The following is an 18,242-nucleotide window of genomic DNA, read 5'->3' as shown; positions in this document are numbered from 1 at the left end:
TTACCACCCTTCAAAGTTCCTCTGACAACAATACTCAATTTAACAATAAATTAAAATTAAAGTAATGTTCTTTTGAATCATGTTTCTTATATAATTTCCTTTCTTCCTTCTATCAATTGTTTTTTCTTATTTCCCATGTCTATTATTTTTTGTTCCTTTTTCTTGGATTCATTCCTTCCTATAAAAAAATAGGAGAAACACATCATCATCACCATCAAGTAATACACAAGTGGGTTGTGGTCTTCGAGGGAAGAAACAAAAAATTAAATTAAATACTTAGTTCTAATATATAGAGCAAAGAGTCTCACTATTTTTTTCAAAATTATACTTTTTTATATTCTTACTCAACTAAACAAATAAAATAATGTTGTGAAACAAATCATAAGGGGTAGTTGGTATCCATTTTGATTCATGAAGAAGTGAAATGATGAAATCATCGGTGACATCAAGGGCATGTTTTATTGATGTAACAAATAAATAACACTAGACAAAATCATTAAACCTATAATTAATACTATTACTGGAACCAATAATTATTAGTGTTCTGCCTATACTCTACAGTATTTAAAAGTTATGCTTCAAATGTTATGATTTTAAAAGTATTAGTTGAGTTTAAATACTACTGTATTCCTAATTGATTTTTTTATGTATCATGAGTATTATATATAAAGCAGATAAATATTAGAAAAAATCGTATTGGGTGTACTTTTAAATTATTACTATAAAATTAATTGCTTTATCTATATATTTAAATGCTTCTAACAATACTCACTTAAAAAAGTATTGTATATAAATAACTTTTGTTACAGTTTTTTTTTTCTAAATTAATTAAAGAATATTATATTTTGAGGTACAAAAATTATTAAAATGAACTTTATTGAATAGCAACTCAAGAAATGTATTTTTTTTATCCCACCCTATGTTATTTTTCTTACTATTTCTACCCTTAAAGTCACCGACTTTATTTCTAACATCCTCACACATGTTAAAAGTTTGGACTGATTACAATCTGTATAGGTAATTTGGGCTGTGAAAGATTCGTTAGTTTTTCAATTTTTTAAGCAATCCAAATATCTTTTATTTTTAAAATTGAAAAAGTTTGATTCTCTTGTCATTTTTCTCTTACCTAAAGCCATGACAAATATTTACATAATTAAGGAATCATTATGAATATGAAATAATCGAAAAAAACAGAAATAAATTTTGGGCGAGAATGTATCAAAATTAAAAAAAAAAAACAATCGATTAGGATGTGAGAGATATAGGATTTCAAGAGGATACAAGTTTGAGTTTTTTTTCTTTTTTTTATTTAGTTTTATTATAGATCGAACGTGATTTGGGTAAACAACTTAAAAAATAATGAATATTGAATAAAGAGGTCATTGTGACACATGTTAGTTATTTTTAAAATATCAAATTATTTTTCGAAGATTTTGGTTCAAATAAAGGAGATCATAGTAACACGTTATTTATTTTAAAAATATCAAATTATTTTTCAAGGATTTTGATTTAATATGTGTTTAAAATAATTTTTGTTAACCAATTCAACTCGACGTATTTTTTGATATCATATTAGAGGATAATGGTATAACCTTTCTCACTGTAATAAAAAGATCAACTCAAATATAAAGGGAGTACATGAGTTTAGTAATATATATTTTGGTTAATATGTATTTTTTGGTGTAACTGTCGTTCTCTCACTCGATGGATTGCTCCTATTGACCTAGTTGTCTTATTCGCTGTCTAGCCCACTCTCCCTGACTTTCTTTTTTCTCCCTAGCTTGAAGGAGGGAGAGGCTAGATGGCAGAAGAGAAGGCAATGCCTCCTTATTCTTCGTTTTCGATTTGCTTGTCCATTTTTTCATTTTCACGTGAAGGAAGCAAAGCAACCTTAGTCTTAATTTGCCTTATCTTTTTTTTTTCGAATATCCCTGAAGCCTCGAGCCAAGGCAATCCGGAGATCAGTACGGACAACCCAAGCCCAGAGTTCAGCAATCAAGTTTGTAGCAACTTCAATTCTAGCTGCATAACCTCGAAGCCAGACGCCCTATCTTCCTCGATCCCACTCATGTTCGGATTCACTAACCATTCCCTTTCTCTTTTTGCATGTATGATTTCTTGATCGGTCGCTTCCTTTCGCTTTCATGCAGAAGACCCCCTACCGGCCAGAAAGAATTGTTTTAGATAGTATAGAGCGTAATATATATATATATATATATATATATATATATATATATATATATATATATATATATATATATATATATATATATATATATATATATATATATATATATATATATATATATATATATACACATATATATACATATATATTCGAGAAAAGAAGAGAAAAACTCCCTTTAATAGAAAGAAACAGAAGTAGTAGTTATGTTAACTATCTTACAAAGTAAGCTATTTCTAATAATATGACTAGCAAATAATTAATTTTTTAAATATAAATTAGAGTGTATTAATTAAAGATACCACAATTAATACAAAATTGATGTGTAAAACTGTTTATACTGTGAACCAATTTTACAAATATGTTTCATTCACTGAATTACCTTTTTTTAATGTGAATATCAATTATAGAAATTCATGCATTTCTTTCTAATAATTATATATATATATATATATATATATATATATATATATATATATATATATATATATATATATATATTTTTAAGATAGAAATGGAATGGTGTGAATGGAGATGGAGTAATAGGAATATAAATGGTGAAGATGAATGAGAACCGTGAAGATGGAGATTGATTAAACTTTTTTCATGAATTATAGCTAAAATGATTCAATTACCTCGATATAAGAATTAACTGGCCTACAAACTAAGATTATTCATTTTCTCTTATTCTGTGATTTTCGTAGTTGTTTTCTAATACTTAATACTTTCTATTGGAAAAGTACGAAAATATTTCTATAAATAATAAATAAACAACGTAGCATGAGAAAAGAGCAAGCATTCAAAATAATCAATATACCCTAGAACCTAGGTCTTTAATTTAACCAAACCCTAAACCACAACAATATTAAATACTATATATAGTTTTATTTAATTGTTTATTTTGGACAACTTTCATGAGATCACTTCTTTATAGAATGCTTTAGGAAAACCTAATAATGTCATAATGCTCATACATGTGGACATGCAAGGATTTGGAGACAAGGAACTGGTCGGACATAGTTTATAGTTTTAGGTTCCCCAAGTTGTGCAATATAATTAAAATAAAGTATCCTATGTCCTTATAATACCATATCCTTCTCAGAATTGTGTAAGACTAGCATGAAAGAGTTAAACAATTATTCTTTTGTAATAAATTTCTACTTTTGAACGTGTATGCCACCTTTTCAAAGAACCAACTTATAGGCCATTAACTTTCATTTACTTTGCTTTTCATGGGTTGTAGCTAGCAAAAAAGGATCAATATCAGAGTTAGATAATGTACGTGGAGTTTGAAAAAAACCTGTGTGGTTTGACAAAAGTGTTTAAAAATTCAGACTTAACTATACTTCTCTTTACCCAGCTCATTTGGTAATAATCTTTTTAAGAAAAGTCTCTTCTAATACCATCGCACTTTGTTTGGATAAGATATTTTAAGACGATTATTTATTTTCTTAAAAAAAATTGAAATGTTTAATGATAAAATATGTTGTTTGGGTAAGAATTTTTTTTGAAAGAAATTGAAATTCTAAAATTTTATTAGATTAATTTGAATTTCTTAAAATTATAGAGTTTCAAAATTTACCTAAAAAAAAAAGTAAGATTTTGAAATTCTTCGTATTCATAAATTCATATTTTAGTATTCGTAGTTTGGGTTAACCTAAACTTGAATTGATTTGGGTTTGAGTAGACTTAACTCAATCTCACTCATATCAACCCAAATTTGTTTGACATGGTCCTGGTCTGATGTCTCAGCCTACATGGGTCCAACTCGACTTGACCAAACCTAACTTGATTTATCGTAGACCCGATAGAACTTGATTCGACATGGGTCTAGCCAACTTGGTTGAACATGATTCTACCATGTCTCAACTTGACTTAGACTTAGTAAATTTGTCTTGACTTGGGCTTGAGCCGACTCAAATCCATTTGGGTATGGGTCGACTTAACTTGACCTGAGCTCGGATGTAAGACCCAGGATTTCCCGCATTTGGAAATCTTATTTACTATCTTGAATTTCAATAAAATTTTATTTTATCAAGTAATATCCATCTAGGGTGTTACATCAGACCGATTTGGCTCACTTAGGACTAAGCCGACTCGACTCAACTTAACTTGGATCGGGTCAACTCAGCTTAATCTAGACCAAGTCCAACTCGACTTGAATTGGTCTTTTTCGAAGTGGACCCACCTGACCTAACTTAGTTGAATGTGGGTCAACCTCGACTCAAATGAACGTGGACTTACGCCAGGCTTTACTCTAGCCTGTGCCAACTCAACTCCACACAAGCTTGGGTTGACGTGTCACGACTTGAATGGGCCATGACTGACTCTCTGATCTGACTCGACTCAACTTAGGCTCAAGCAAACTTGTCTTGACTCAACTTGACCAAGTCTTGATTAGGTTAGGTTGGACCTGATCTTAATCGGGCTAGGATCTACTTGGCCCTAGCCAAACTTGTCTAAATATGCAAACTCAGATGAAGGTGGAACCACCCTGACTCGACTAAATGTGGGATTCCATGACTCAACTCAACTTGGTTTGACTTGGACTTGGACTTGGACCAACTTGGCTTAACTTGGATCCGAGCTAAATCAGCTCGACTTGACTCAAGCCAATTCGACTCTACTTGGGCCAAGCCAACTCGACTTGACTTAAGTCAGGACCAAATCTATTTGTTCGAGGTTAGGCCTACTCAGACTAACTCGACTCGAACTCATGTCAACTTCACTTGTCTCTGATCTAGGTTGACTTGGCCAAAACTTACATAAGTTTAACCAGATATTATATATTTTATATTTTACTTTGTTCTGGTTTGATCTAGTATTTCATAAAAAAAATTACAAATATAAACTAAAAAAAATATTGAAAAACTTTAAGCAAAAAATAATATCAATTAAGATCAATTATAAAAGATTTTCAATATTTATATTCTTTTAATTTTTAACAATTTGGTATTTATATAACTTTTGAATTTGATGATAATTGAAATATTTTATTAAAAAAATTTAGAATTCATTAAATTTAAATTATCTTAATCAAACAAAATGTTTAAGAAGTAAAAAATTGAAATGAGATTAATTCAAATTCAAAATATATTTGAATGTCTTAAAAAGTTTTGAATATATCTGTTAACAATTTCATTATGTCATTACAAGACAGAAAAACGACAGTAAATTTTTTCAAAGTGAATATATCTTAACAATTTCAATACTTTCTGAGTTTCTCTTTGTTCTACTAATTTTACAGTACAAAAAATAAATAAACTATTAAAACCAGCGATTTCATTTTGCTTTTGTCTTCTAGCTGATCTTTTTATTTGCTTTCAAGAATCACCGAGAGTCCAAGATCAAAATCAATCTTTGTCCAAAAGCAATTGCTTGGAAGCCGGGAAAAAAACATATGAAATATATCTATATATTTATGTTAGAAGCGAGTTTTAAGCATAACTTAATCTCACAAAATCGGTTTGTAAAATGTGATTTGTATTTCACTTATATAATATGAAATTGTCTTATTTTTATAGAACTTTTAATTTCAATCATGTGAGCTGAAAATAAACAGATATTAATATTTAATTAAATAGGATATTGTACCGAGTTGCATTGTGTAAAAAACAAGTGAATTATTTTTAAAAATGACTACATGAAGAAAATATAATATATATTATGTATGAAGTTGATGAAAGGAATCTATGGTGGGAAACATATCTTAGGGTTGATTATTGAGGGTATAAAAAGTGCACGAGTGGATGTAGTTGACGTAATAATTGAGTATTGGAGCATAAGTGAAAAAAGAATACACCTATATGTTTCCTATGCAGAGGCTTCATTGTAGATTTTATGAGTTTGTCTCACATGCCAACTATAAACTTACTTTCGGATTTAATCATTCAATAAAGGAACACATACTATTCCCTTATTATAATGAATTTTATTTTATGATAATTAAAGTTTAAAATTAATTTTGTAAATTATTATTTATTACAATAAAAAGTGTTATATTTATTAAAAAATTCAAAAAATAATTATAGAAAGCACTTACAAAATTTAAAATGTAATTAATCAATGAAATCATTTATATTAGTAAAGATAAATTCGGTAATGAAATATATACAACAGTTATTACAGTTAACAAAAGCAATTATCTTTATTAATAACTATGAACTCATAATAAAAATATAAAAATTAATTTTTCAAGTTATTATTAAAATAATTTATTAATTTATTTAAAAATAATTATAAAATTTAAAGGGAAAAATAGCGAATAAAATAATTTATATTAAAACCGGCAAAATCGACAATGAGATGTGAGCACAAATCATATACCGTTTATTAATAGGTATTGATTAATAGCTTGTAAAAACACATGCATTATATATACATGTCCTCTTTATCGTAGATAATTAATTTAATTTAAAAAAACGAATTTAAATAAAAAATAATTTAAAAGACTAAAATAATCAAATAATTATTTTAATTTTAAAAATAATTAAATTTAAATTAAGGTGGGTTCAAATAGAAATCTAATTATTTTAGTTTAAAATAATAGTTATTTAAAAAATAAAATTCAAAAGAAAATGTCTACATAAAAATGTCAATTCTCTTTATATATATAGTTTCGATCCCAATCCAAGTTCGTCCGGTAGCCATTGTTAGGAACAACCACCGCACTCCTAAAATATTGTCCGCTTTGGAGCATTTTTTGAACTCCTTCACGGTTTTGTCTTTAAAATGCGTCTCAAAGGGTGGAGGGAGGTAGAAGTATTTAAACTTCGTTTGACCTCGACTCCTAAGCGATATGGAACTTATTGGGTATTTAGAAATTATGGTATAAACTTTGAAGAATATAGAATGAAGATAATAATCATGGATTAATTATTAATTCTTAATTATTTAATAACCAGTGAATGTGAATTGTTTACTAAGCATCAAGATATTGAGAATCAGTCAACCGTCACTTGTTTAACCCATCTAAACCAAAATATTTACTAAATTCAAAACTAGTGAGAATCAATTCAAAACTTAAATAAAATTCATATTTACCCAAGGCAAGAGAGCAAAAAAAAATATGGTGTTCCTAAACTATAACAATCAAATTGCATTGCATCTGAGTTCAATAATTAACTATCAACACAATTAAGCAGCAAAGAAAAATGAAGAAACAGAAAAGGAATTACGAAGTGAAAGGAGACCGTGGGCGACTGTCGCTGGTGTGGGTGACCGTAGCCTAGTTACCTTCACAGCTGTTAGGAGACAAAAGATTAACGATTAGGGCAAAACAACAACGAGAAAAGAAATGTGGTGGTGGTAGTGATAATGGTGTTGATGGTGGTGGTGGTAATGGTGGTGGTGCTGATGTTGGTGGTGGTAAAGGTTCTAATGTGGAGTATTTTTTAAAGTAGGATATTATTTTTCTTTAAGTGTCGACAAAATGTAAAACTACATAATTTAATTAATTATAATTTATATTAAATAAATAATATTTTAGCTATTGAAAATATTAAGTGACTACTTAATATAGTAAATATATTTTATAATATAATACTTTATTTGATGGCTAAATTGGTGGCTAAAGTATTAGATATTGGATAATGTTTTAGTGAGCAAAAAGTACTTAGTGACTAACTAATATATTTAACATATTTTATAAAATAATATTTCTTTCGGTCACTAAATCGATGACTAAAACATTACATATTAAATATTGTTTTAACGACAAAAAATATTTGGGGCTAATTACCATATTAAATATATTTTACAAAAATAAAATTTATTTTGGCGCTAAATCGATGGCTAAAATATTACATATTAAATAATATTTTAGCGACCGAAAGTATTCGGTAGCTAATTACCATATTAAATATATTTTATAAAATAAAATTTATTTGGTTGCTAAATCGATGGCTAAAATATTAGATATTAAATAATATTTTAGCGACCGAAAGTATTTGGTGGCTAATCACCATATTAAATATATTTTACAAAATAGAATTTATTTCGGTCGCTAGATCGGTGGCTAAAACATTATATATTAAATAATGTTTAGCGACTGAAAATATTCGTGACTAATTACCATATTAAATATATTTTGCAAAATAAGATTTATTTTGGTTACTAAATCAGTGGCTAAAATATGATATTTAGAGACTAAAAGTTTTCGGTGGCTATTTCAGTCGCTATAGTAATGAATATTATTGTACATTTATTTGGTCGTTAAATCAGTGACTATTTGCGACTACTATGAATCGGTGGCTATTTTAGTCACAATTTGCGACTAAATTATTTCGGTGGCTAAAATATGATATTTAGAGACTAAAAGTTTTCGGTGGCTATTTCAGTCGCTATAGTAATGAATATTATTGTACATTTATTTGGTCGCTAAATCAGTGACTATTTGCGACTACTATGAATCAGTGACTATTTCAGTCACAATTGTCGACTAAATTATTTTGGTGGCTAATATCAGTGGCTAAATTGCATTTCTCTAGTAGTGTAAGCTAAGGATGTGTTCGCTCTTTACCCTTCGTCACATCTTACGAAATAGTTAATCAACAATCACACGTGAATGAATCGAAAATAATCGTCAACTAATTTTATGTGATTTTTTATGAAAATAAAGTCACAAAATTATTGATCTGAGAATTTTTTCTTTTCAAATGCGGATTTATAGGGAATTCAGACTTAAATGAATGAGAACATAACATGATGTTTATTGTAGTAATGAATAATTATCAAACTAGATAATGATAATTTTTTTGTAAGAGAGCTATGGATAGATTGAAATCTAAAATATAAAATATGTTTTATATATATATATATATATATATATATATATATATATATATATATTATGCAAAAGGGTTGAATTACCTAAATACTTTTCTATTTATTAATTTTTATTGTCAATAAAAAAGGTGTATTTACTAAAACAAAAATTAACATATTGATATTAATTTTTACTTTAGTAAATATACGTTATAATTATTGAAGATTAAATATGTGTTTAAATACCTAAATCATTATCGAAATTTAAACAAATTATCAAAATTAAACATTTTATATTATGATCACAATTTTTTATTATCTTCCTAACAACAAAATCTTTCGATAGTTATTATACTAAACCAACTATTTCTACTCAAATACATTTTATATCATTTTATTATGAATATGCTTTAGATATTATAAAAATGATTTTCGTCGAAGTAGATATAAGATATATATCTCTCTACTAACGTGCAGTACTAGGAAATAACGACAATGGGAGAGAATCCGATTAGTTATGTGGCAGCACATAATATGTGGGATTCAATTCAAGCTTGATTGACTTGAGTTTGTTAATGTCTCTTATTACAAAAACAAACTTGTAGTAGCAGACAACAATTTACAACATAGTTTACTGTACCTAAGTAATATTCGTTTTTCCTTAAAGCTAACTAGTGACAAACACATTTGAAAGGAAACACATGCATACATTATGATTTGTGAACAACAGTTAATTAATAATTAAGATAGATCGACCTAATTAATTGAGGAGATTGAAGCCTTCACGTGCCTTACTTTGCAACATATATGATGACACTTCTTCTTCAATGCCTTCATTCTTAATCATGCTACTCATCTTCCAACACTTTCTTCATTCAATTTACCTATTCTCTCTTCAGAACTCAGCTGCTACGTACGACACTGATGCCAACTTGATCTTAATTAAATCAAAAAATTTACCAGGAAAATAATTAAGATAAAATATTAATTTATAGTTATGAGAATATATAACATCATAAAAAAAATCTTATACTATCTATAACAGTTTTTATTACTGTTTTATGTTCATGTTCAATGGACTAAGACATTGTTTGGACACCTAACCCTGTTGTGTTACAATGGAACTGATATCTCAGTACGTATCTGAAGCGAACTTAACCTAACAAAGGACGAAGAGAAAGAAAAAAGTATAAAAAAGGGCATATTATTAGCACTTCTTGGACATGATATTATTGTTTTATACAAAATATGAAAGAAAACAATAAAAGTGAGTGGTAGCAGCTACAAATTGCTATTATTTTAAGAAGTTGCAATATTAAAGACGAGTATAAATCAAACACTAAGGTTTAGTTAGAGATGTAAGTGTTTTTCTTCCAAACACCTTTCTGCAGTTTCGTCTTCTCTTAGTGTTTTGGATATGAAGGTTTGGCTCTCTTCTTCTCCATTTTTTTTTCTTTTTTTTATATGTTAATGTATGATATACCTAGCCGAGGGAAGCAAAATCTTATTATATGATCGATTCAGCAAATTAAAAACAAGGGTAACTCCATTTCAGACATATTTTTTTAAACATCACTTTTAAGACTCTCGTTCTTTTTGTGTTAGTATTTTTCGTCTCTTAGGGGTTGGGAAAGATCATCGATAAGCTTTAATTTTGTTCCTTTACATTCCCAGTTTTGTTAATAATAATATATAGAACATCATTATTCTTTAAATTAATTCTCAAGAGTTAGCCTACTATTAATCGTACCGATTTTTCTCTGTAAAATATTTATTAATTACACAAACTAATACTTCAAACACACGAAATGGTTACTGAATTTACCTTCACTCAAGAACTTTGATTGGCAACATTCTACATATTTTAGTTAGAAAGACATTCTATGCAACTAATGCACGACATTGGAACAATTAGTGCTATTTTCTGGTACTTAATGTTTTGTTATCTCTATTCTATTTAGCAAGAACTGTGATAAACATGTGCACTGGTGCTGAATCTGAAGGAAGTGTAGAAGGTAACCCTGTGACCAAGTCAAAGGTTGGCCATGAGAAGCAGTGAAGGTAGGGAAACAACAAGAAACTGTGGTTGTGGCAGGTTTCTTCATGACCTTCCTCAACAGTTACACAACCTTCTCAGCGAACTTTTCCCTACCCTTTCTCTCTCTGAGGTTCGTAACTATATCTCTTCCTCTCTCTCTGTGTATGGTGGTTTTTGTTCTGCAACTTTTTCTGCTGCCATGATTCCACTTCTGAGTTCTTTTCTGTTGGGTCAAAAAGTGAAAATATCGTAATTTGTAGGGATTAAAAAACAATTGATCTTGTCCATGTTGTACGGAAAGGAACCGTAATAAAAAAACCTATTTAGCATTGCCAAAGATTTTATTTTTTTATTATGTTATTCCTGTCTCTGCCCATGGTTGTTGAGACGATGGTTTCAGGTTTCATTAATGTTACTTTCTTGATGATATTTTACACACTTTATAAATATTTATTATTTTTTTATCATTATAATAGAATATAGTTCACCGAACCTTTTTCTATTTTCTCATTCTTTTCCTCAATTATGCAAACGAGAAATAATATTTGTTACGAAAATAAGTTAACATGTATTTTAAACTTGTAAACTCTAAAGCCTGAAATTGATGTATAAAATTCATGTCCATTTTTCTAAATCACTAACGTAATAATTTACTCTAGTTACTATATGAGTTAAGAGCTACTATGTTAGAAATTCTTAATGTCCAACGGCAACATCCAGATCACGGACCTCTGTTATAATTTCCTCTATAGAAAATATCATTTACACCTTTCATATTTTAAATTTTATTTTATATTACGAATATTCTTCAATCGATGGTTAGAGACTATGAATATCATTTAAATGAATTTGTCTCTAACAATTTTTTTTTTCATGATATAAAAATCACAATAACACATTCAAAGAATTGAGTTATCTATTATTTTGTAAGACGAGTTGGTTCTATATGTTAGATTTTTATATTGAGCACAAGTTCATCGAGAAACCTCGGATTATAACATAGCATATATATATATATATATATATATATATATTGGGGAAACATAACATAATCTTGGTCGAGTTGGCTAAGTTGATAGAATCACACAAGTACCGCAATTTAAGGTTTAATTAGTATTTGTTGTTACTCTACACTTAATGTGTGTCGTTTAGGCAATCATTAATTATATTGGGATATTAGTACTATTTTACTTTTAGATTTTTTTTTTCGCGTACTTTAAGGTAAACACGTTTGAATTAATTTAAAAAAGAAAAGTATTTTTGTAAGCATTAATAAGAGACAACAAAACTTTGTCCTCAAACCCCGAAAACAATGTATCATTTTAGGGTGTGATTTTTAAATATACAAATAACATTAAAAAACTACAACATGGTATTATTTAATGACTTGCATCAAAATCCATGAAAAGTTTGTGACGATAAATTACATGCAATTATTATCAGTAATATTCAATGAGTTAGTCGATTTATGAACTAACTTAATAGGAAGTTGATTTAGATTTATGAGATGGGACACAGTGGTGAGTCCAGACTACAAAATATGTATTAAACAAAAATTGATTTAGATAAAAAAAACATTTAATTATTTATATAAATTAACATATATGAATAAAAACTAATTATTTAATAATTATATATGTTCCATTAAATAATTATTTTTTATTCCGCTAATTTTCTGGGTTGGCAAGCTAACCTAATTTGTTTGTGTTAAGGTTTAAATAAATAATCATAACAGGTAGAACTTAACTTCACAGTAGTTGACGTGCCAGTGTCAACTTTTTCGAAACGAATTTGAGAGTTCATCCATAAAACAAAAGTATATTCTTTGCAATTTATTATAATAGTATAATAATATAGATAATTCTACCATCAAAGACAAATAATATACATATTACATCACTCCAATAGTTATCTATCAAATAGATATATTTTAAAGGAAAATTAGAGTTAGAATTAAAAGATGAGAATATTTTTTTATTTTGAATAGAAACGCACTTGCATGCATGCAGGTGAAAGAAGAGTTCAAATCACTAGCGAACATTGCATGTCCAATAATGATGACGAACGTGCTTCTGTACTCAAGATCTGCCATTTCCATGCTTTTCCTGGGTCGGCAAGGGAAAGTGGAGCTAGCTGGAGGAGCACTTGCAATAGGGTTTGCAAACATCACTGCAAATTCATTCCTCAAGGGTCTTACCATGGGAATGGACCCAATTTGTTGCCAAGCATATGGAGCAAAAAGATGGTCAGTTCTAAGCCAAACCTTTTTCAAAACCTTGTGCCTTCTCTTCCTTGTTGCCATCCCCATTTCACTACTATGGCTAAACATGGCCCCTCTCCTACACTGGCTAGGCCAAGACCCTGAAGTCACACAGGTTGCACAGGTTTACATGGTCTTCTCTATCCCAGAGCTCCTTGCACAAGTTCATCTCAATCCATTGAGGTCTTTCTTGAGAACACAAGGCTTAACAGCTCCACTAACAGTAGCTGCATCTTTTGCAGCCATTTTACACCTTCCAATAAATTACTTCTTTGCTACATATTTGAAGCTGGGAGTGAAAGGCATTGCACTAGCCACAGGTTTGAACTCCATAAACATGATCCTAGGCTTAGTGCTTTATCTTCTTCTGTCAGAGAAGCCTCTAAAACCTTGGGAAGGAGCCACTGTTCTCTCTTCTTTTCGTGATTGGAGACCGTTGCTTACTCTGGCATTGCCAAGTTGCATCTCAGTGTGCTTGGAGTGGTGGTGCTATGAGATAATGCTCTTCCTATGTGGGCTTTTGAGTAATCCACAAACCACTGTTGCTACCATGGGTGTCCTGATTCAAACAACTGGGTTCCTATATGTGTTCCCATTTTCATTGAGTGCTGCCTTGACAACACAGATTGGTCACTCACTAGGTGCAGGGCAACCCTTACGTGCACAAAGTACAGCCACAATAGGACTTTTCATAGCATTTGCATCTGGGGTCTCAGCCTTTGTTTTCTTGATGTTTGTGAGGAAAGTGTGGGGGAAACTCTTCACGACTGAGACACAAATTGTTGATATGGTCACAACCATACTTCCAATTCTGGGGTTGTGTGAGATCGGTAACTGGCCTCAAACTGCTGCTTGTGGGATCTTATCAGGGACTGCACGCCCTTATGTGGGTGCAAGAATAAACCTTTGTGCTTTTTACTTGATAGGGTTGCCAGTTGCAGTTTTTGCTGCTTTCATGCACAGATACCAGTTGAGGGGTTTGTGGTTTGGCATGTTGGCTGCACAAATTTCGTGTTTTGGAATGATGGTTTACACATTGATTCAAACAGATTGGGGGCATCAAAGTAAAAGAGCTGAGCAACTGGCTCGAACAACAGATGACGAGGAAAATGTAAATGATGATGAGGAATGTGGACTCCTTAATTCTGATTTATGAGACATTTAAATCAATTTTGCATATGATAGTCATGGGTACATAACCACTTTCACAAAAACCTTGAGTTATTGAGATTTCTATGTAAAGCTAACGCGGAAAAAAAAATAAAGACTAGAAGTGATAATATTATAAAAGGCAAAAGAGAACAAATTTGATAACTAAGAAACACAAAAATATAGAATGGTATTGGGCCCAATAACTTTATTCACTCCGATAAACATTGTTAAAACACATTCAGTTTTGCTATTAACACTCCCCTATTTTAGTTATTTTATTTAAAAAAACAAAATCTATCGTATATGCATTTCTATGAATTTCTACTGCACACAAATATGTGTGTGTTTTATGTGTTGGGTGTACTTTAAAAAAACACGTTTTCATTTTATATCATGCCACCTTAAAAAAGAAAATGTTGATTAATTTTCATGAATTCCTAACCTGTGATAGTTGGAGAAAATGACTTAGGCTAGAAAGTCCAATAAGAAGAAGACACTGATGTGAAAGAGATGAAGATTTATTTCTACAAAACTCTCCATTTTGGTACTTTGAAAAAATGGAACAAAACAATATTATATTAAAAAAAAAAGAAAAGTGGTTATAATGTTAGTGTCTGAAATGATCATTCGTTCACTATCATTGATGGTAGTGATTATAGTGATGTATAATAAAATGTTGGCTTTTAATCTTGTTGGAAATTTTGTATAAATTAGAGATTAGAGAAGAGATTAAATTATGATATACAAGTGGATTGTATCTCATTTTACAACTAGTGGTGTGAGATTGAGTGGAAGAGCGAAAAGAAAAGAAAAAAAAAAGAGAGTGAAAGACTGAAAAGTGTATTTTTTTTCTTTTGGATTGAAACAAAAAAAAAAGAGTGAAAAAAATAAATAAATAATTGTAGTTGATTTGATTGCTATAACAAAAGAATTGCTTTGTATAATATATATTTAAAATATAATTGATAAAATAACTGTTTAAAAACAATTTAATGTAAAAATAATTTTAAAAATACAAATTGGACTTAAAATAAATTTTAAATAGAAATGAAAACATATTATAACATTTAACCAATAAAAAAAATATCTTTTATTATTTTAGTAATTATTATTTTAATTATTAATTTACAAAACAAAAATATGAAAAGTTCATAATCATAAATTGTTTTACCATAATCATTTATATATTTGTTTCCCATCAAATATGCACAACATTATACCGAAAGTTCAAAGAATATTTTTTATTAGCATGTTTATTTTTTCTCACATTTTTATTTGCATAATTTTTCTGATCTTTTATTTAAAGTTTATTTGTAAATATGATATGTAAATTTATTTTAATAAGCTTTATGAGATTTATTATATTATTCTCTTTAGAACACATAAATATATATTTTCATTACAAAAAAAAAATCTAAGGTATTTTAGTTATTAAAAATAACTAATCACAATTTAACTACCAATTTAAAAAATTAAAAGTTATTGATAATTAAAATAGTTTATATTATAAATAAAAAAATAATCGATCTCTCAATTAGATATCGAAATAGTTTCTATCATTAATTGATTGCTAATATTAATTATCAAAATTTTAGCTATCAAATAAATTTTTTATATTTTTTTAATAACATTTGCAAGTAAAAAAATTTTTTATAGGTTTCTTGTGAATTATGTCTATCAACAATTTATTGAAATTTGAATAAAATTATGCATTTTTTATAAATATTTTTTTATAGTATAGCAAATTCGATTAAACCAAACAAGCTCGTTGAATTGATTCTAATTTGAAAAAAAATCATAAATCTAAATAAATTAAAATTAATTAATTTGATTTCAATTTTCTTCGTCTTTATTTAAATTGATTCGTTGATTTGAGGTGTTAGTATAAATCATTAATTTTATTTATAATTTTTTAAATATTAAACTTTCGCTTTTTAATTAAAATATTATTTGTAGATAAAATAAATGAGGTGAGTGACATAATATTAAATATACTAAAACTGTAAAAGAGATAAAAAAATTAAATAAATAAAATTTAAGTGCCATTTATCATAATATCTAAAAAAGAATTGTATTTCTTTTTCAAAATACAATTAAATAAAACACTGGGTATGACTTTTTAAAACTCGTAATCATCAATTTCATTGTCACAAAATTCGTCATAAATTTAGTATAAAAATTGGTATTATTTGTTATGAAAATCATAAAAATGTAACAAATTAGAATGATTATATTATCAATAAAATTACTTTTATGATGATAATAACCAGGACTGTTTTTGTTTACTGGCTACATAATGTCTTCGTGTGACACTTTAAGATCAAAGTAATACTACATAGAAAAAATTATTAAATAATAATTAAATTTAAAAACTAAAAATTATTAGTTATTATACTGAAAATAGTTAAAACTTGTTGATTAAGATTAAAGATTTATTTAAATTTCAGTTTAAAAATCAATTTTAATTTTTAATATAATAAAGACTGACGTTAAATGTGTAAAGATAAGATACGATAAGAAGAGATAAAAGAAAACTTAGATATATATGATCAATGGAGTGAAAGAACATATGAAAAAGAAATCAAAAAGAGGAAGTTACACATAAAAGAAAGAAAATTTAGAGGAAGAAATTATAAAAAAATTCCAACATTCTAAAAGTACTTCTGACTGAAATTCTAATGTCTCATTGGAATTCTAACATGTGACTTACATTGAATTACAATTATGATCATCTTATCTAATAATATTTATATTATTTAATTTATTTTTAATTATTATTGGTCCAATTTATTGGTTTATAATTACGTCCTTTAGTTTATCTCCATATAAAAAATAATCCTGTATATTTATTTATAATTATAATATTTAATTTATTTTTAATTTCGTACTACATATTATTCATTTAATTTATCTCAAATTATATATTTGTCATATTTTTTAATTTATAATCATATCATTTAATTTATATATAATTACACATTTGTTATCTTTACTCAATTAATATTTATGTGATTTAACTTTTATATATATATATATATATATATATATATATATATATATTTATTGTATATTGATCTCTTTATAAAATTTATGATACTGTTATTTAATTTACTTCTAATTATGCACATATTCTTTATATTATTTTATATTTTGTTATCTTGTGATATGATCATCCATATCTGATTATTATTCAAATTTATTGTTTTGATTATTATTTTATATTGTATTGTATTATTTTAAACATCATTACTTATAATTAAAAAAATACATATAAAGTAATAACAGAAATACATATTTTTTATTTAATAAACTTTGATAAGAAAAAGGTTGTTTATATGTTATATCAAAATTTTTATTGTGGTATATGTTTAAATGATTATTAGTCAAGATAAATGTAGCATGTCTTAATAAGCATATGATCCTTGAAAGTATATAAAAATTAAGACCATGTTAAGGGTATATGTTTAGAAAATCATAGTTTGGTAAATTACGACAGATGAAGACGATGTTAAAAATCAAGGTAAATATATGGATAGTTCAAAATAGTACTCTAGACTAAAATATTTATAAGTCAAACTTAAGACTATCTAGTACCTAATTAACATTGTTAATGTTAGGTAATGAATATATACATCTTTTTGTCGGTCAATACATTTTTCATTATTTTTGAAAAAAATAATTATGATTGTACTAATATTTTAAATGAAAAATATTCAACTATTCAATCACTTTCAAAGTAACTTTTGGTGTTCATAGAGGATCATCAAAAGTGGAATATGAATCCATAGAATCGATAAAATAAGATTAAGTTTTATAGTTGTCATTCAAATCCCAAGCTCTCA

The 18,242-nt window shown here is 27.7% G+C and overlaps 1 protein-coding gene across 3 annotated transcripts; it reads left to right on the top strand.

Moving 5' to 3' along the window:
- Window positions 1-10,308: 10,308 nt before the first annotated feature.
- LOC114185725 (protein DETOXIFICATION 53) lies at window positions 10,309-14,470 on the top strand. 3 transcript variants are annotated; one of them, XM_028073601.1, is made up of 3 exons: window positions 10,309-10,373; window positions 10,912-11,118; window positions 12,998-14,469. In XM_028073601.1, the coding sequence occupies exons 2-3, from the start codon at window positions 10,996-10,998 to the stop codon at window positions 14,402-14,404; spliced, it is 1,530 nt and encodes a 509-aa protein (XP_027929402.1). In that variant the 5' UTR covers window positions 10,309-10,373; window positions 10,912-10,995; the 3' UTR covers window positions 14,405-14,469. The 3 variants fall into 3 exon arrangements, with proteins under 3 accessions (XP_027929402.1, XP_027929403.1, XP_027929404.1); XM_028073602.1 differs by having other exon boundaries at window positions 10,321-10,373; window positions 10,954-11,118; XM_028073603.1 differs by lacking the exons at window positions 10,309-10,373; window positions 10,912-11,118 and having other exon boundaries at window positions 12,992-14,470.
- Window positions 14,471-18,242: the final 3,772 nt, after the last annotated feature.

Source organism: Vigna unguiculata, chromosome 5 (genome assembly GCF_004118075.2).
Source record: "Vigna unguiculata cultivar IT97K-499-35 chromosome 5, ASM411807v1, whole genome shotgun sequence".
NCBI lineage: Eukaryota > Viridiplantae > Streptophyta > Magnoliopsida > Fabales > Fabaceae > Vigna > Vigna unguiculata.
This window is presented reverse-complemented; position numbering and strand designations above follow the sequence as displayed.